This window comes from Phyllobates terribilis, unplaced genomic scaffold, assembly GCF_046119375.1.
Source record: "Phyllobates terribilis strain yellow unplaced genomic scaffold, ASM4611937v1 Scaffold_1__5_contigs__length_1240528914, whole genome shotgun sequence".
In the NCBI taxonomy this organism is placed as follows: Eukaryota; Metazoa; Chordata; class Amphibia; order Anura; family Dendrobatidae; genus Phyllobates; species Phyllobates terribilis.
In genome coordinates, this window is record NW_027362761.1 from 450,190,411 (window position 1) to 450,211,863 (window position 21,453).

The 21,453-nt window shown below is 43.8% G+C and overlaps 1 protein-coding gene and 1 long non-coding RNA gene across 2 annotated transcripts in view; one reads left to right on the forward strand and one right to left on the reverse strand.

Moving 5' to 3' along the window:
• The window catches only part of RHOBTB3 (Rho related BTB domain containing 3), a 121,576-nt gene extending 121,152 nt beyond the window's left edge, over positions 1–424 (reverse strand). Inside the window, exon 1 of the mRNA XM_073678284.1 lies at positions 189–424. Coding sequence (XP_073534385.1) covers positions 189–190 — 2 coding nt within the window. The 5' untranslated portion in view covers positions 191–424. The remainder of the gene's footprint in view (positions 1–188) is intronic.
• LOC141265336 (uncharacterized) lies at positions 333–21,247 on the forward strand. Its single transcript, XR_012320076.1, has 4 exons — positions 333–393; positions 4,741–4,878; positions 4,988–5,039; positions 21,056–21,247. It is a non-coding gene; the product is annotated as an uncharacterized lncRNA (long non-coding RNA).
• Positions 21,248–21,453: the final 206 nt, after the last annotated feature.

Consider the following 21,453-nt stretch of genomic DNA (forward strand, 5'->3'; position numbering starts at 1 on the left):
AATCGTGTTGGAGAAGTATTGGGATCGCAGCCCCCTTCGCTGACTATAGCTCTATACACAATGTATAATACACAGCACAGAGGCAGTAGTAAGACACCAGCATTTTATGTCAGCACAATCCCCTTTGCATTGGACTGAATACTAACAGCAGACAACCCTGAAATGCAGATGTGTCAGTGATCACCTACATTGCTGTAGATCAGCAGCAGCTCGTCACATCGCTCCCTGGAACATGCAGGCTGTGGTGTATGGGAGTGGCGGGCACAGGGGATGTGTGGGTTAATTTTCAGCTAGCTGGGTGCCCCAGCCCAGGCTGCGGCGTTGCCTTCCCCAACGTCATGAGTTCAGCACAGTGTCACTGCCAGGATGCACCGGAGTCCTGGGAAGCTGCTGGTATGAATGCCTGTAAACAATACACTACAAGCAGCATGTTGTGCTGAGGCGGGAGCTGTGCCAGGCCTGCAAGTCAGCTGCTGTCATGTACAATGGAAGTGTTCAGAAAGGAATAAAGCAGCCAAGCGTTCCCATTCTGTGTGCAGGGCCAGGATTTGTGGTGTGGCCATATATAGCCGCCATCCAGAGTGCAAGTTTAGTATTATAATAATAATGATAATAATAATAATTTTTTATTTTTATAGCGCCAACTTATTCCGCAGCACTTTACAATTTTTGGGGGGACCTATACAGACAATACAGAATAAGCATATCTCATATCGAAAGGAGTGAGGGCCCTGCTCGCAAGCTTACAGTCTATGAGAGTATATGGACACTTCCCACTTTAGGCCTCTTTCACACGATTATTTGACATCCATATTTCATCCGCTTTAGGCCATGCGCACATGTTGAGTATTTGGTCAGAATTTTATCTCAGTATTTGTAAGCCAAAACCAGGAGTGGAACAGTCAGAGGGAAAGTTTAATAGAAACACGTCACCACTTCTGTATATATCACCCACTCCTGGTTTTGATGTAAAATACTGAATGTGTGAACGTGGCCTTATTCTGTATATATATACACTGCACAGTACCATTTTCCTGTCCTGTATACTGTGTGTAATCCTCAGTATCAGTATTATTCTGTATATATCCACTGTCAGTACCACTTCTCCTGTCCTGTATCTATACACTGCAGAGTACCACTCCTCCTGTCCTGTATCTATACACTGCAGAGTACCACTCCTCCTGTCCTGTATATATACACTGCACAGTACCACTCCTCCTGTCCTGTATATATACACTGCGCAGTACCACTTCTCCTGTCCTGTATATATACACTGCACAGTACCACTCCTCCTGTCCTGTATATATACACTGCGCAGTACCACTTCTCCTGTCCTGTATATATACACTGCGCAGTACCACTTCTCCTGTCCTGTATATATACACTGCACAGTACCACTCCTCCTGTCCTGTGTATATACACTGCGCAGTACCACTTCTCCTGTCCTGTATATATACACTGCACAGTACCACTCCTCCTGTCCTGTATATATACACTGCGCAGTACCACTTCTCCTGTTCTGTATATATACACTGCACAGTACCACTCCTCCTGTCCTGTATATATACACTGCACAGTACCACTTCTCCTGTCCTGTATATATACACTGCACAGTACCACTTCTCCTGTCCTGTATATATACACTGCACAGTGCCACTTCTCCTGACCTGTATATATACACTGCACAGTGTCACTTCTCCTGTCCTGTATATATATACTGCAAGGTACCTCTTCTCCTGTCCTGTATATATACACTGCACGGTACCACTTCTCCTGTCCTGTATATATGCACACACTGCACAGAACTACTCCTCCTGTCCTGTATATATACACTGCATGGTACCACTTCTCCTGTCATGTATATATACACACACTGCACAGAACCACTCCTCCTTTCCTGTATATATACACTGCACGGTACCACTTTTCCTGTCCTGTATATATGCACACACTGCACAGAACCACTCCTCCTGTCCTGTATATGTACACTGTACAGTAACACTTCTCCTGCCCTGTATATATACACTGCACAGTACCACTACTCCTGTCCTGTATATATACACTGCACAATACCACTCCTCCTGTCCTGTATATATACACTGTACAGTACCACTTCTCCTGTCCTTTATATATACACTGCACAGGGACACTTCTCCTGTCCTGTATATATGCACTGAACAGTGCCACTTCTCCTGTCCTGTATATATGCACTGAACAGTGCCACTTCTCCTGTCCTGTATATATACACTGCACAGTGCCACTTCTCCTGTCCTGTATATATACACTGCACAGTACCACTTCTCCTGTCCTGTGTATATACACTGCACAGTACCACTTCTCCTGTCCGGTATATATACACTGCACAGTACCACTTCCCCTGTCCTGTATATATACACTGCACAGTACCACTTCCCCTGCCCTGTATATATACACTGCACAGTGCCACTTCTCCTGTCCTGTATTTATACACTGCACCGTGCCACTTTTCCTGTCCTGTATGTATACACTGCACCGTGCCACTTCTCCTGTCCTGTATGTATACACTGCACATTGCCACTTCTCCTGTCCTGTATATATACACTGCACAGTACCACTTCTCTTGTCCTGTATATATACACTGCACAGTGCCACTCCTCTTGTCCTGTATATATACACTGCACAGTACCACTTCTCATGTCCTATATACATGCACTGCACAGTACCACTTCTCCTGTCCTGTATATATACAGTACAGACCAAAAGTTTGGACACACCTCATTTAAAGATTTTTCTGTATTTTCATGACTATGAAAATTGTACATTCACACTGAAGGCATCCAAACTATGAATTAACACATGTGGAATTATATACTTAACAAAAAAGTGTGAAACAACTGAAAATATGTCTTATATTCTAGGTTCTTCAAAGTAGCCACCTTTAGCTTTGATGACTGTTTTGCATACTCTTGGCATTCATGGGCTTCAAGAGGTAGTCACCAGAAATGATCTTCCAACAATCTTGAAGGAGTTCCCAGAGATGCTTAGCACTTGTTGGCCCTTTTGCCTTCACTCTGCAGTCCAGCTCACCCCAAACCATCTCGATAGGGTTCAGGTCTGGTGACTGTGGAGGACAGCTCATCTGGCGTAGCACCCCATCACTCTCCTTCTTGGTCAAATAGCCCGTATACAGCCTGGAGGTGTGTTTGGGGTCATTGCCCTGTTGAAAAATAAATGATGGTCCAACTAAACGCAAACCGGATGGAATAGCATGCCGCTGCAAGATGCTGTGGTAGCCATGCTGGTTCAGTATGCCTTCAATTTTGAATAAAACCCCAACAGTGTCACCAGCTAACCACCCCCACACCATCACACCTTCTCCTCCATGCTTCACGGTGGGAACCAGGCATGTAGAGTCCATCCGTTCACCTTTTCTGCGTTGCACAAAGACACAGTGGTTGGAACCAAAGATCTCAAATTTGGACTCATCAGACCAAGGCACAGATTTCCACTGGTCTAATGTCCATTCATTGTGTTCTTTAGCCCAAACAAGTCTCTTCTGCTTGTTGCATGTCCTTAGCAGTGGTTTCCTAGCAGCTATTTTACCATGAAGGCCTGCTGCACAAAGTCTCCTCTTAACAGTTGTTGTAGAGATGTGTCTGCTGCTAGAACTCTGTGTGGCATTGACCTGGTCTCTAATCTGAGCTGCTGTTAACCTGCGATTTTTGAGGCTGGTGACTCGGATAAACTTATCCTCAGAAGCAGAGGTGACTCTTGGTCTTCCTTTTCCTGGGGCGGTCCTCATGTGAGCCAGTTTCTTTGTAGCGCTTGATGGTTTTTGCAACTGCACTTGGGGACACTTTCAAAGTTTTCCCAATTTTTCGGACTGACTGACCTTCATTTCTTAAAGTAATGATGGCCACTCGTTTTTCTTTACTTAGCTTCTTTTTTCTTGCCATAATACAAATTCTAACAGTCTATTCAGTAGGACTATCAGCTGTGTATCCACCTGAGTTCTGCACAACACAACTGATGGTCCCAACCCAATTTATAAGACAAGAAATCCCACTTATTAAACCTGACAGGGCACACCTGTGAAGTGAAAACCATTTCCGGTGACTACCTCTTGAAGCTCATCAAGAGAATGCCAAGAGTGTGCAAAGCCGTCATCAAAGCAAAAGGTGGCTACTGTGAAGAACCTAGAATATAAGACATATTTTCAGTTGTTTCACACTTTTTTGTTAAGTATATAATTCCACGTGTTAATTCATAGTTTTGATGCCTTCAGTGTGAATGTACAATTTTCATAGTCAGACCTTCCCTGCACATCATCCCGCCCCACATTGGCGATCGCTGTCAATTCTCACCAGATAGCCAGCCACTGCCTTTTTTTGTCACTAATGTTTAAAAAAAAATCCACCTCTCCCTTTTCCCACATTCCCCAATTGCAGTTTTGGCACACTTTTTTTGGAGCGGCGCCTTTTACGTGTGCCCGTCTCATGTCCACAGTACTCTGAAAGGTATTTCAATATTCAGTATTTCTGCTCAGAGTCTGAGTACCCCACTCCCCAATTGCATTCTGCACTAAATATTTGGGCTCACTTTTTTTTTCCACTGCAGTTGCAGTGCTCTGATTGATTTTGCTGATCACAGTCTGTGCCAAGGGACTTTATCTTTTTTTTTTCTATAAGTACAATAAGGCTATGTGCGCACGGCCCTATTTGAAGCAGAAATTTCATGTGCGTTTCCGTATCTTATTGACAGGAAAAACGCATGCGGATTTTCCACGCTTTTTTGAAGCGTTTTTTAAAGCGTTTTTGTACATCAATGAATGCTTTTTGGAGCTAAATAAAGTTATTTGGTGGGACATTGCTTAAACCTTGGATTACCATCAGAGCAGGGGTGAGTATATTGGTTAATTTGAATGATTAAAGAATGTGTCTGTTGGATTTCAAATGAAGTCTTTACTCTGTGTCTGTGTTTATTTAACTCTTTACTTTACTTTAATTAGGTTTGGTCATGAAAAGATCTGATTGACACCTTGACATCACCAAACAAAAGAGGTAGGTGTCAGCTAGTCCCATTCACCCAATCTTCATTAGCATTTCTATTCATGTAATTCATGTGGCTGCTGTGAGCTGCTATTTTTAGCCTGGGAAGGTGCCATTTGCAAGCATGGTCCCTAGCCATAATTAACAGCTCACAGCTGTTTCATTAGCCCCTATGTCTCCCCGATCAGCACTCTGCAGCGCTTTGGACGCAGCATGTTTTTGTTGCGTCTAAAACGCGGTGTTCTAATTCCACCCTTTTGTCGGTACATGTGAATCCACAGCATATAATGACACTTCAATCGGTCAAAATCTGCAGCGGAGACTAACGTGTCCGCTTCAGAAATTGACATGCTGCGTGTGAGTTTGGGTACGTTGCCATGGTCAGGAGCTGCTGCAGGTTTCGGCGCTTATGCCTTGAGGAAGGCATAAGCGCTGAAACGCGCGTCGGGGATACACACATTATGCAGATTGTGCAGGCTCTGCCCTTCCCCCTGAGGTAAATATGATTGACTATAATTGGATATGATGTGAGGGTAGGCGATAGGTTCACTTGAATAGGGGCATCTTGGATACATATAGATTGCTCTTCCTATATACCCACATTTATTCTCTCTGCTATACAATGCTTTTTGTGCAAGAGGGATTTGATAAAAGAGAAATCTGCACTTTGCGTGATACTTGCTTGTTTTTAATCATGTTTTTATTATGTATGTATTTTTTGCATCTAATAGTCTCTCCAGACTTTCTGTGGCTGTATGTTTAATAAAGATTTTTTCATATTTTCAGTATAATAGGCTATATATCGTTGTTTTGTGCTTCGGCTCCCTCTTGAATATAGTTAAATTGACGATTAGCCTCTTTGTATACATCCAATGAGTAAGTTGCAGTATGGATAGTATGTATATATATTACTTTATATTTTTTGTAGTATGCAACTTGATACTCTATCCTAATTATCCCGTTTGTCTTTCAGGACTGCAGCATGTCAAATTCTCTTGCAGAGTCGCTAGTCTGCGCAACAGAAATTTGACCACTAGAAAGTAATGAATGTGGTAAATCCACATGGTTCAGTGAACACATGTGGATTTACCTGCTTTCAATAGAATGCAGCGTTTTGGACGCAGCAAAAAATATGCGTCCAAAATGCTGCTACGTCCAGATCGTGGGCACAGAACCTAAAATAAAATAAAAAAATGGCGTGGGCTCCCGCGTCATTTTTATAACCAGCAGCGGGAAAGCTGATAACTGGGGGCTGATATTAGTAGCCGCGGAAGGGGCCATTAGCCAACAATGTTCCCTGGCTATAAATATCAGCCCGCAGCTGTTTGTTTAGCCTTTACTGGCTAGATTACAGGGAGACCCCAGAAAAAAATTAAAGTGGGGTCCCTCTATAAAATCTAACCAGCAAAGGCTAAACAGACAGCTGCAGGCTGATATTAATAGCCAGGGAAGGGGCCATGGATACTAGCCCCCTCCACGGCTATTAATATCACCCCTCAGCAGTCCCAGAAATGGCGCATCCATAAGATGCGCCAAATCTGGCACTTAGCTTCCCCTCTTCCTACTGCCCTGTAGTGGTGGCGAGTGGGGTAATGGGGTTGGGGTTCACGTTAGCCTTGTATTGGTGGCTGACGTGAAGCCCAGGTTAGTAATGGGGGCGTCTATAAGATGCCCCCTTTACTAACTGCGTAGTAAAGTGGTCGCCGCTTTTTCAATAAAAGACACTGCCAGAATAAATTATTTTAATGAAATAAAAAACACACGGTACAGTTTTTTTTATTACCCTCCGTCTGCGAAGCCATCAATCTTTTGAAAAAACGTAAAATAACAAACAACCATATCCCTCACCTGTCCGTTCTGAGGTGTTCAACCCACAAAGGGACATCTGTATAGATGAATCTCTAATTCATTTCAAAGGGAGGTTAAAATTCCGACAGTACTTGCCCAGTAAGAGGGAAAGGTATGAAATTAAAATTTACAAGTTGTGCGAGAGTACCTCAGGGTACACCCACAGATTAAGGATTTACGAAGGGAGAGACACTGAGGTTGACCTCCCTGAATGCCCCCTTGTCTTGGGAGTAAGTGGAAAAATTGTGTGGCAATTGATGCACCCACTGCTGGATCAGGGTTATCACCTCTACATAGATAATTTCTACACCAGCATTCAACTCTTCAAGTCCCTCTCTGCCACAAGTACTATTGCATATGGCACCGTGAAAAAAAAAATCAGAAAGGCTTCCGTAAGCCACTAATTTGGCAACTGCTCAGAAAGGGTGAGGGCAGAGCCCAATGTAGTGACAACCTGCTGGTGGTCAAGTATAAGAACAAGAGGGATGTCCTCATCTTGACCACATTACAACGTGACAACAGCTCCCCTGTCAGTGTCCGATGTACCACAACAGAAGTCCCAAAGCCAGATTATAATAAATGTAATTACAATAAATTCATAGGGGAATGTAGATCATTGAAATCAGATCTTTGAACCATACACTGCCATGCAAAAAAACAAAAGTATGGCACAAAAAATCTTGCCGTGCACATTGTACAAATGGCACTGTACAATGTTTTCTGCTGCTTCATTGTGCAGGAAATAAGGGGACCTTCCTCCAAGTTCAGGAGGCAGTTATCAAGGCACTAATGTTTGACAGCCTGGAAGGTTAGAGTCCAAGTACGGCCACATTCACATGTTCCATATTTGATTAGTATTTTACATCAGTATTTGTAAGCCAAAACCAGGAGTGGGTGATAAATGCAAAAGTGGTGACATGTTTCTATTATACTTTTCTTCTGATTTTTCCGCATCTGATTTTGGCTTACAAGTACTGATGTAATATACTGACCAAATACTTAACGTGTGAATGTGGCCTTCTTCTGAAACTGAAGATGCCCATATTTAACTAGGACAAAATTTTCTCTGTGAGGTTCCTCAAACTGAGAGGAAGGGAATAATACAGAAATGGTGCAGAGCATGCTCCAAAAGGGGAATACAAAAGGACACAATTTACTGTTGTGAAATCTGCCCTGAGAAACTTGCCTTTGCATTAAAGCGCACCTGTCAGCAGGATTATGCTTAGTAAACCACATACACTGTCAGGTGGGCGACATTACACTGATTAAAATGATACCTTCGTTGATGAAATCCATCCTGTGGTTCTTGTGTAATCTTTACTTTCAGTTTGGAGATAATGATATGCTCATGCTCCGGGGCGGCCTGTGGGGGGTGCTTCTATCTGGTGCTCTGCTTGAATATTCATCTGTATGCTCTTATGACAGCTCACTGATCGTTCAGTGACCTGCCTCCTATTTTACATAATGCATCTAGTAGTGCGACGCTAGGTAAAATAGGAGGCAGGTCAGTGAAGGCACAGTGAGCTATCATAAGAGCATACAGATGAATATGTAACCAGAGCACCAGATAGGGTCCACCCCACAGGCCGCTACGGAGCACGAGCATATCATTATCTCAAAACTGAAAGTAAAGATTACACATGAACCACAGGACGGATTTCATCAACCAAGGTATCATATTAATCAGTGTAATGTCGCCCACCTGACAGTGTATGTAGTTTACTGAGCACAATCCTGCTGACAGGTGCGCCACACATTCATGAATTTTTTAAATTTTGTTTCATCCTGTTAACACAACACCTTTTTATAGCCTGATGTACTCCACACAACTTATACATACCACCACATTATAAATTCATACACCAGTAAAACTGCAAGCATTATTATATTATTAGAATTATGTGCCTGTATGAATTCCTTGAGGGGTGTAGTTTGCAACAGGGGGTCAATTGTGGGGGTTTCTGCTGTCTTGGCATGTCAAGAGCTCTTCAAAAGCACCATAGCCTCAATCTTTTCCAGCCAAAATTGCACTCCAAAATTCAAATAGCATGCCTACTCTTCCGAGTGCTGCTGCCTACTCAGGAGAAATTGCACAACAAATTGTGGTGTCCATTTTCTTCTGTTACCCTTGTGAAAATGAAAAATTTGGGTTTAAAGCAACATTTTTGTGGGAAAAATTAAATCTTTCATTTTTTCCTTTCACATAACTTAAATTCATGTGAAGCACCTAAAGGGTTAATAAACGTATTGAATGAAGTTTCAAGCACTTTGAGGGGTGCAGTTTTTAAAATGGTCTCACTTTTGAGTATTTTCTGTTATATAAGCCCCTCTTCAAATTTGATATGGTCCCTAAAAAAAAATAGATTTTGTACATTTTTGTTTGAAAAATTTATGATAAACTTTTAACCCTTCTAACTTTTTAATAAAAAAATATGTTTCATAAATGATGCTGATGTAAAGTAGACATGTGGTAAATGTTATTTATTAATTACTTTGTGTTGTATATCTATCTGCTTTAAGGGCATAAAAATTCAAAGTCTGAAAATTGCAACATTTTAAAAAAAAATTGCCAAAGGATTTTCCAAGCCTGTCCATAATCTCTCTCCCCCATATATCTGTAAACCAGGGATCTAAAACTCGTCTATTTATATGGCCCGCATATAGAAAAAATGTGAATCTAAAGGGCCGCATTCTTTGCAAAATGATATGAAATTTTTAATGATACCATATTGTTTTTTCTATACACCTTTTGGATCCTTTTTTGAACATTTTGGGCTTTTTTATTTTATTCTTTTAAATGGCATTCATTTTATGGGCTATGGTACAGTTTTACAGTTTTTACAATTTTTATTTCCTTTTTGTGTCCCCTAATTGGCCACATACCGTGATTTTCTTTCTTACAATTAGCACCATATAGTAATTCTGACCAATTTCTTATAGTAATGTCCCCATCTTGTAGTAGTTTCCCCATCTTTAGTAATGTCTCCATCCTTGTCCGCATCTTGTAGTAATGTCCCCCATCTTGGTCCTCATCTTGTAGTAATGTGCCCATCCTGGTCCCCATCTTGCAGTAATGGGCCCATCCCGGTCCCCATCTTGCAGTAATGACTTCGCCGGCCCTCAGGACCAGGCCGCAATCATTACGGGGGCTCCGGTGCCTGCGGGCTGCATTAAGCAGCCTCAGGGGCTGCATTTGAGACCCCTGGTCTAAACTAATCTCCCAATTCCTCCCCACATGTCCTCATAAGACCTCCTTCTGTCCTCTTCTCTCATATGTTCCTCACCCAATTACCTCCAAAACTTCTCACAGTCATCTCTAGAGATGAGCGTTGTTCGACTAGAACTGTTCGCCAATCTCAAATTCGAGCTGTTTTGGGCGGTGTTCGAGTTGTTCGACGAACCCGAACGATTTGCAAAAAATTCGGCTGTTCGAGGTTATGTTCGATAACTGTTCGTGCACCAAAAGCGTGTCCTGCATGTCTGGCGCTATTTAGAGCACCAATCATGCAGGGATTGTCTGCCACTCACTGTAATGCCACAGCCATGGTGGTTGTGGCATTACAGTGATTGCCCAAATCGATGGGAACAGTGCCAACAGTGAAACATGAAAAGCCGGCAATTCAGCAGCGGCATACACCTGTACCCGACAATTTAGAACCGAAAGAATAGAGCTTCACGCATAGATTAGATAGATAGAAACATGTCAGACACATATATACGAAGTACAGTGAAAGTGCTGCTTACTGTACTTGTCATTTAGCGTAAAGGATTTATCAAAAAAAATAATAGTGTTTTCAGGCACCGTCTCTTTAAAAAAGCCGGCCGGCAATTCAGCAGCGGTACCCGACAATTTAGAATAGAAGGAATAGAGAATCACACATAGATTAGATAGATAGAAACATGTCAGTCACATATATAAGAAGTGCAGTGACAGTGTTGATTACTGTACTTGTCATTTAGTGTAAAGGATTTATTTAAAAAAATAATAGTGTTTTCATGCACTGTCTCTTTAAAAAAGCCGGCCGGCAATTCAGCAGCGGTACCCGACAATTTATAACAGACAGAATAGAGCTTCACACATAGATTAGATAGATAGAAACATGTCAGTCACATATATATGAAGTACAGTGATAGTGTTGGTTACTGTACTTGTCATTTAGTATTAAAGTAAAGGATTTATTATTAAAAAAATTGGCGTGGGGTTCCCCGTAATTTTAGGCTCTAGCGGAGGTTAAGCAGACGGCTGGGGCAGATGTTTGAAGCCTGGGAAGGGGGTAATACCCACGGAGCTTCCCAGGCTACTAATATCAGCCCCCAGCTGAATACATAGCCTTTACTAGCTATTAAAATGGGGGACCCCCCAAAAAAAATGACGTGGGGTCCCCCCTAATTTAATAGCTAGCAAAGGCTAGGCAGACAGCTGGGGGCTGATATTAATAGCCCAGGAAGGGAGCCATGAATATTGGCCCCCTCCCAGGCTAGAAACACCAGCCGTCAGCCGCCCCAGAAATGGCGCATTCATAGGATGCGCCAATTCTGGCACTTAGCCTCGCTCTTCCACGCTGCCCTGGTGCGGTGGCAGGGGGTAATAGGGTTGGGGTTGATGTCAGCTTATAATGCCAGCTGACATCAAGCCCAGGTTAGTAATGGAGAGGCGTCTATAAGACACCCCCATTACTAACCCCATAGTCAAAGTTAAAAAAAACACAAACACCCAGAATAAAGTCCTTTAATTGAAATAAAGACACAATCCTTTATTGTTCTAAATTAAACCATACTTACCGTCACGCCCATTCCAGCTGAAGCCAACGATCTCCTGCAATAAAAGAAAAATAATAAAGCAACCTCATCCTTACCTTTCCATGGTTCCCACGACAGCTTCAGCTCTGCTACATCGAGATGACAGGCTGGACCGCAGCAGAACGCTGCCATCCAGCCTCTCATCCCGCAGACACTGAGAAGCGCAGGCTTGCTTGCGCTGCTCAGCGTCTCTCTGTGACGACATCCAGATGAGCCGAGTTCATGTCCAATGAACTCATCTCACCTCATGCACGTCACTGACAGCGTGGGAAAATTCTCAAGCTGAAGCGGTGAGTGCAGGAGAATTCTCCCACGCTGTCAGTGACGTGCATAAGGTGAGCTCATGTCCAATGAACTCAGCTCACCTCCTGCACGTCACTGACAGCGTGGGAGAATTCTCCTGCACTCAGCGCTTCAGCGTGAGAATTCTCCCGCTGAAGCGCTGAGTGCAGGAGAATTTTCCCACGCTGTCAGTGACGTGCATAAGGTGAGCTCATGTCCAATGAACTCAGCTCACCTCCTGCACGTCACTGACAGCGTGGGAGAATTCTCCTGCACTCAGCGCTTCAGTGTGAGAATTCTCCCACGCTGAAGCGCTGAGTGCAGGAGAATTTTCCCACGCTGTCAGTGACGTGCATGAGGTGAGCCGAGTTCATTGGACATTAACTCGGCTCATCTGGATGCCCTCACAGAGAGACACTGTGGAGCGCAAGCAAGCCTGCGCTTCTCAGTGTCTGCGGGATGACAGGCTGGATGGCAGCGTTCTGCTGCGGTCCAGCCTGTCATCTCGATGTAGCAGAGCTGAAGCTGTCATGGGAACCATGGAAAGGTAAGGATGATGTTGCTTTATTATTTTTCTTTTATTTCAGGAGATCGTTGGCTTCAGCTGGAATGGGCGTGATGGTAAGTATGGTTTAATTTAGAACAATAAAGAATTGTGTGTTTATTTCAATTAAAGGACTTTTTTCTGGGTGTTGTGTTTTTTTTAAATACTTTACTAGAAATTCATGGTGGTCATGTCTAATATTGGCGTGACCCCATGAATTTCGGGCTTAGGGCCAGCTGATAATGCCAAGCTGGCCCTAACCCCTTTATTACCCAGTGAGCCACCGCATCAGGGCCCTGGATGAGTTGGGTACAGCGCCAGAAGATGGCGCTTCTATGAACGCGCCATTTTCCGGGGTGGCTGTGGACTGCAATTTGCAGCGGGGGTGGCCCAGAAAGCTTGGGCCTCCCTGCGCTGCGGATTCCAGCCCCCAGCTGCCTAGTTGTACCTGGCTGGACACAAAAACAGGGCGAAGCCCCACGTCAATTTTCTTTAAATTATTTCATGAAATAATTAAGAAAAAAAGGGCTTCCCTATATTGTTGTGTCCGGCCAGGTACAAATAGGCAGCTGGTGGTTGGGGGCAGCCCGTTCCTGCCTGCTGTACCTGGCTGGACACAAATATAGTGCGAAGCCCCACTTCAATTTTTTTTAAATTATTTCATGAATTTCCTGAAATAATTTAAAAAAATTGAAGTGGGGCTTCGCACTATATTTGTGTCCAGCCAGGTACAGCAGGCAGGAACGGGCTGCCCCCATCCACCAGCTGCCTATTTGTACCTGGCCGGACACAACAATATAGGGAAGCCCTTTTTTTCTTAATTATTTCATGAATTTCATGAAATAATTAAAAAAAATTGAAGTGGGGCTTCGCACTATATTTGTGTCCAGCCAGGTACAGCAGGCAGGAACGGGCTGCCCCCAACCACCAGCTGCCTATTTGTACCTGGCCGGACACAACAATATAGGGAAGGCCTTTTTTTCTTAATTATTTCATGAATTTCATGAAATAATTAAAAAAAAAGTACGTGGGGCTTCGCCCTATTTTTGTGTCCAGCCAGGTACAACTAGGCAGCTGGGGGCTGGAATCTGCAGCGCAGGGAGGCCCAAGCTTTCTGGGCCCCCCCCCGCTACAAATTGCAGTCCGCAGCCACCCCGGAAAATGGCGCGTTCATAGAAGCGCCATCTTCTGGCGCTGTACCCAACTCATCCAGGGCCCTGGTGCGGTGGCTCACTGGGTAATAAAGGGGTTAGGGCCAGCTTGGTATTATCAGCTGGCCCCAAGCCCAAAATTCATGGGGTCACGCCAGTATTAGACATGACCGCCATGAATTTCTAGTAAAGTATTTAAAAAAAACACAACACCCAGAATAAAGTCCTTTAATTGAAATAAAGACACAATTCTTTATTGTTCTAAATTAAACCATACTTACCATCACACCCATTCCAGCTGAAGCCAACGATCTCCTGCAATAAAAGAAAAATAATAAAGCAACCTCATCCTTACCTTTCCATGGTTCCCACGACAGCTTCAGCTCTGCTACATCGAGAAGACAGGCTGGACCGCAGCAGAACGCTGCCATCCAGCCTGTCATCCCGCAGACACTGAGAAGCGCAGGCTTGCTTGCGCTGCTCAGCGTCTCTCTGTGACGACATCCAGATGAGCCGAGTTCATGTCCAATGAACTCGGCTCACCTCATGCACGTCACTGACAGCGTGGGAAAATTCTCACGCTGAAGCGCTGATTGCAGGAGAATTTTCCCACGCTGTCAGTGACGTGCAGGAGGTGAGCTGAGTTCATTGGACATGAGCTCACCTCATGCACATCACTGACAGCGTGGGAGAATTCTCCTGCACTCAGCACTTCAGCGTGAGAATTTTCCCACGCTGTCAGTGACGTGCATGAGGTGAGCCGAGTTCATTGGACATGACCTCGGCTCATCTGGATGCCGTCACAGCGAGACAGTGAGGAGCGCAAGCATGCCTGCGCTTCTCAGTGTCTGCGGGATGACAGACTGGATGGCAGCGTTCTGCTGCGGTCCAGCCAGTCATCTCGATGTAGCAGAGCTGAAGCTGTCGTGGGAACCATGGAAAGGTAAGGATGAGGTTGGTTTATTATTTTTCTTTTATTGCAGGAGATCGTTGGCTTCAGCTGGAATGGGTGTGATGGTAAGTATGGTTTAATTTAGAACAATAAAGAATTGTGTCTTTATTTCAATTAAAGGACTTTATTCTGGGTGTTGTGTTTTTTTTAAATACTTTACTAGAAATTCATGGCGGTCATGTCTAATACTGGCGTGACCCCATGAATTTTGGGCTTGGGGCCAGCTGATAATACCAAGCTGGCCCTAACCCCTTTATTACCCAGTGAGCCACCGCACCAGGGCCCTGGATGAGTTGGGTACAGCGCCAGAAGATGGCGCTTCTATGAACGCGCCATTTTCCGGGGTGGCTGCGGACTGCAATTTGTAGCGGGGGGGGGGCCAGAAAGCTTGGGCCTCCCTGCGCTGCAGATTCCAGCCCCCAGCTGCCTAGTTGTACCTGGCTGGACACAAAAATAGGGCGAAGCCCCACGTACTTTTTTTTTAATTATTTCATGAAATTCATGAAATAATTAAGAAAAAAAGGCCTTCCCTATATTGTTGTGTCCGGCCAGGTACAAATAGGCAGCTGGTGGTTGGGGGCAGCCCGTTCCTGCCTGCTGTACCTGGCTGGACACAAATATAGTGCGAAGCCCCACTTCAATTTTTTTTAATTATTTCATGAAATTCATGAAATAATTAAGAAAAAAAGGGCTTCCCTATATTGTTGTGTCCGGCCAGGTACAAATAGGCAGCTGGTGGATGGGGGCAGCCCGTTCCTGCCTGCTGTACCTGGCTGGACACAAATATAGTGCGAAGCCCCACTTCAATTTTTTTTAATTATTTCATGAAATTCATGAAATAATTAAGAAAAAAAGGGCTTCCCTATATTGTTGTGTCCGGCCAGGTACAAATAGGCAGCTGGTGGATGGGGGCAGCCCGTTCCTGCCTGCTGTACCTGGCTGGACACAAATATAGTGCGAAGCCCCACTTCAATTTTTTTAAATTATTTCAGGAAATTCATGAAATAATTTAAAAAAAATTGACGTGGGGCTTCGCACTATATTTGTGTCCAGCCAGGTACAGCAGGCAGGAACGGGCTGCCCCCAACCACCAGCTGCCTATTTGTACCTGGCCGGACACAACAATATAGGGAAGCCCTTTTTTTCTTAATTATTTCATGAAATAATTTAAAGAAAATTGACGTGGGGCTTCGCCCTGTTTTTGTGTCCAGCCAGGTACAACTAGGTAGCTGGGGGCTGGAATCCGCAGCGCAGGGAGGCCCAAGCTTTCTGGGCCACCCCCGCTGCAAATTGCAGTCCGCAGCCACCCCGGAAAATGGCGCGTTCATAGAAGCGCCATCTTCTGGCGCTGTACCCAACTCATCCAGGGCCCTGATGCGGTGGCTCACTGGGTAATAAAGGGGTTAGGGCCAGCTTGGCATTATCAGCTGGCCCTAAGCCCGAAATTCATGGGGTCACGCCAATATTAGACATGACCACCATGAATTTCTAGTAAAGTATTTAAAAAAAACACAACACCCAGAAAAAAGTCCTTTAATTGAAATAAACACACAATTCTTTATTGTTCTAAATTAAACCATACTTACCATCACGCCCATTCCAGCTGAAGCCAACGATCTCCTGAAATAAAAGAAAAATAATAAAGCAACATCATCCTTACCTTTCCATGGTTCCCATGACAGCTTCAGCTCTGCTACATCGAGATGACAGGCTGGACCGCAGCAGAACGCTGCCATCCAGCCTGTCATCCCGCAGACACTGAGAAGCGCAGGCTTGCTTGCGCTCCACAGTGTCTCTCTGTGAGGGCATCCAGATGAGCCGAGTTAATGTCCAATGAACTCGGCTCACCTCATGCACGTCACTGACAGCGTGGGAAAATTCTCCTGCACTCAGCGCTTCAGCGTGGGAGAATTCTCACACTGAAGCGCTGAGTGCAGGAGAATTCTCCCACGCTGTCAGTGACGTGCAGGAGGTGAGCTGAGTTCATTGGACATGAGCTCACCTTATGCACGTCACTGACAGCGTGGGAGAATTCTCCTGCACTCACCGCTTCAGCTTGAGAATTTTCCCACGCTGTCAGTGACGTGCATGAGGTGAGATGAGTTCATTGGACATGAACTCGGCTCATCTGGATGTCGTCACAGAGAGACGCTGAGCAGCGCAAGCAAGCCTGCGCTTCTCAGTGTCTGCGGGATGAGAGGCTGGATGGCAGCGTTCTGCTGCGGTCCAGCCTGTCATCTCGATGTAGCAGAGCTGAAGCTGTCGTGGGAACCATGGAAAGGTAAGGATGAGGTTGCTTTATTATTTTTCTTTTATTGCAGGAGATCGTTGGCTTCAGCTGGAATGGGCGTGACGGTAAGTATGGTTTAATTTAGAACAATAAAGGATTGTGTCTTTATTTCAATTAAAGGACTTTATTCTGGGTGTTTGTGTTTTTTTTAACTTTGACTATGGGGTTAGTAATGGGGGTGTCTTATAGACGCCTCTCCATTACTAACCTGGGCTTGATGTCAGCTGGCATTATAAGCTGACATCAACCCCAACCCTATTACCCCCTGCCACCGCACCAGGGCAGCGTGGAAGAGCGAGGCTAAGTGCCAGAATTGGCGCATCCTATGAATGCGCCATTTCTGGGGCGGCTGACGGCTGGTGTTTCTAGCCTGGGAGGGGGCCAATATTCATGGCTCCCTTCCTGGGCTATTAATATCAGCCCCCAGCTGTCTGCCTAGCCTTTGCTAGCTATTAAATTAGGGGGAAGCCCACGTCATTTTTTTTGGGGGGTCCCCCATTTTAATAGCTAGTAAAGGCTATGTATTCAGCTGGGGGCTGATATTAGTAGCCTGGGAAGCTCCGTGGGTATTACCCCCTTCCCAGGCTTCAAACATCTGCCCCAGCCGTCTGCTTAACCTCCGCTAGAGCCTAAAATTAAGGGGAACCCCACGCCAATTTTTTTAATAATAAATCCTTTATTTTAATACTAAATGACAAGTACAGTAACCAACACTATCACTGTACTTCATATATATGTGACTGACATGTTTCTATCTATCTAATCTATGTGTGATGCTCTATCTTTCTGTTCTAAATTGTCGGGTACCGCTGCTGAATTGCCGGCCGGCTTTTTTAAAGAGACAGTGCATGAAAACACTATTATTTTTTTAAATAAATCCTTTACACTAAATGACAAGTACAGTAAGCAACACTATCACTGTACTTATTATATATGTGACTGACATGTTTCTATCTATCTAATCTATGTGTGAAGCTCTATTCTTTCTGTTCTAAATTGTCGGGTACAGATGCTGAATTGCCGGCCGGCTTTTTTAAAGAGACGGTGCATGAAAACACTATTATTTTTTTTGATAAATCCTTTACACTAAATGACAAGTACAGTAAGCAACACTGTCACTGTGCTTCTTATATGTGTGACTGACATGTTTCTATCTATCTAATCTATGTGTGATGCTCTATTCCTTCTTGTCTAAATTGTCGGGTACCGGTGTATGCCGCTGCTGAATTTGCCGGCCGGCTTTTTTAAAGAGAGTGTCTTCTGAGCAGTTTGTGAGCTTTTGGACACCTTTGCAGGTGTTTTCTATGTGTTTCTATGTGTTTTTGTTTGCCTGCCATTGGTTTTAACGGTGTTCGACGGTGTTCTAAGGTGTTCGACGAACAGTTCGACGAACAGTTCCTCGAACATCCCGGTGTTCGACGAACCGAACCCGAACACTACGGGGGTGGCTCAACACTAGTCATCTCCCATCTCCTTGAACTCAGTGCCTCAACACGTCCTATTATCTCTCATATTTGGAACATTCAAATGGAACCCGAAAACATATCTATTTAAAAACGCCTACAGCCTGCAATAACCCCATTGCTAACTCAATACTATTGGAACCGCTGCAACCGCCCTGACCTATTGCATCCTTCCCCAATACAATGTACCAGTCTTACAGTCTGTCTAATTAAAAGATTATATATACAGTATATGTTATATATGTAACCCTTTTTCACATGTACAGCACACTAGAATTAAGACAGCACAGATTTAGCATTAAAATTCATAAAGAATAATGGATTTGCACTACGTATTTAGGTGGGAAATCTAATCAGTCAGAGGCTACATCTGCTTTTGAACAACCTGCTTGGTTTATATTAACACCTTCACAACATAAGACATACATTTACATCATGTGTCGTGTTCCTGACTTTGTTGCGGGCTTGCACGCTGAGTTCCCATATTTCCTGGCAGCTGATGGCTTGATGCAATCAGCCATTATGTGCCTTTAACAGCTCATTAAATGCCACTGTCAGTCTTTGACTGCGGCATGTCACACGTGCAGGCAGGTGGGTGCGTCATTCCACGCGCCCATAGGCACGCCTCTGACATGATCGCGTGACATCTATGGGGGGTGGCCATGACAGCTGGAGGTCTGCTGAAGATACCCATGCCTGTCATGATGATTCTCCTGTGAAAGCCAGCCTGTATCTGTATGTATAGCACAAGCGATCAGACGATCACAGCTTCAAGTCCCCTAAGAGGACTATTAGATACACTAAAAAGTTAAAAGAATTTTTTAAAAAAAATATAAAAATAAAATACCACAGAATTTCAAATCCCACCCATTTTGCCCCATTAAAAAAAAATATATATCTAACACTAGCAAGGATGTAGTCGAGAGTATTAAATGTGTCTAACAAAAGAAAACCTCATCCAATAAAATTAAATAGTTTATTGATACCTTGTTAAAAAGGAACTTCAATAATGTTCCCGATCAGGACTAGCCCAAAGTGGGAGGGGGTAAGGTGAAGAGACAGAGACAGTTTCCTGTCAGGATGTTAAGCAGGTCCCACTGTGCAGTAAAAGCGGACCTATGGTCTGACTAGTGAACAGAGCCGCTTGACGTGGGTGTTCCTGATGCGAGGGGAGACCGAGGCAGTGGATAGCATGATCCTAAGTAAAGAGAGAGAGGGAAAGAGAGAAGTGACAAAAGGGCAGAGTGATACTCTGGAGACGGGTTCTGGGACTGGACGCCTAGCAGTATGGCCCCAGGTTTATAACTTAGAGAGATAACAATCCAGGATGGAACAGAGAACGTGAGATAATGAGTTCCCTACCGAAGTCATCGGTAACATGCGGCCACATAGACGAAGTCTACACACCCAGCCAGGACCCTCACCTTCATGTTACGTGCCAAGGCGTAAGAGATGAGAACCTCGTCCACGGCTACCGCCTTGTGCCACGTTACACCTGATGAAGAAATCCGAGTACTCTCACAAGCCATCTATGTGTTAGCATTCTTTCAGTTAACCATTTAAACGTATAAATTACTGAGGACTCTCACTTGAGATGATTATTGTATCTACTGGTTGGCGCGGCATAAAATATATTTTTTCTGGTTTATAGTTAAAGGGAACCTGTCACTAGGAAAAAACGCTATTAGCCTGCAGATATGGGGTTAATATGCAGGTTAATAATGTTACTAACCTGCCCGGCCCCTGCACATAACCGAATGCTGCTGGGAGAAAATCAACTTTATTCCCACCAACAGCATTCGGTTTCTGTCATGGGGGCAGCGACGGCGCGGGTTCAGTCACCGCTCTGAGAATACACAGCATCTGCTGTAACCGTGCCCCCGGCCCTGACTGACACTGGCTCAGCAAAGGGCGTTTTTTTCTGGTGACAGGTTCCCTTTAACACATAAATAACATTAATAAATACAATTAAAAATATAGTTGTGTCTTCTTGCATAGTTACTAGCACATTCTTTACAACACTAGAATGGTATGCATCTTAATGGAAACAGTATTCTATAGCTCTCTGTTAATGTTTGTTAAGGTTTCCAATAGTCAGACCTTTCAACATTAAGGGGAAATCAATACAACTCTACAAAGACTGCACAAAGCCTTCGTTCTTTATGGAAAATTGTACAAGACACTGAGGTGACTAATAATATTATAACCTACGAGACATTTACATAGAGGTCAATGTACATACTACCTCCATTTAGGAAGCAATGTCACCCAATATCTCTCCTTCAGCAATGCTTCTTATAAATGACATAAAATAAGGGCTTTAATAAGATATATCAACATCATGTTAAACATCCTGCAAGACTGCTTTCTAAAGTTCAGATAACCATCACCTTCAAGAAGGAGTAGGATTAAAAAAATTTAACAGCACCATGGAAAATTATTTTTCTCTGCTAAATATGCCAATTGTTGAGATGGGTTAACGTGTGCTATAGAGTTTTCTACCATGTGGGACTGTCAAGGTAAAATATATATATTATAGAAAATCAATTAGTTTCTTTTAATAGATTACCTAATTAGTGTGAATCAATATACCGATGATGGAATAATCTGTGTATGTATGTATGCAAATGTGTATATGCACATGGATTATGTTAATAGTTAATAAATATATAACTAACAGCTTCTATTCTTATTGTAGACACGAACAACTAAATGATTTCCTGGGAATCACGTATGCATGTGCATGGCTGATAACAGAGAGATTCATGTCGAGATGGTGCTGAGAGACAAACTCACCCCTCCCATCGGAATTCCTAAGGTCAAAAGATACATGGATGAACAAATTACAGTGTGCCGAGTTATCAGAAAAGAGCAATACATTTTACTAATCCCACCTAGAAGGAGAATACTATTTAATCCCATGTCTACATAATAAAGTATGCCATTTGCGTGGTTCAGTCTCTGAGGGAAGTTTTTCAACCAGATTAGCAGATTTGGTTAATTAGCTTCTTTGCATGCACTCGGACATCTTTAATTTGGAGGAGAGCAGTTACCTAGTGTATCTTAAATTGGTGAAACCTCCACAAATGGTGCCGT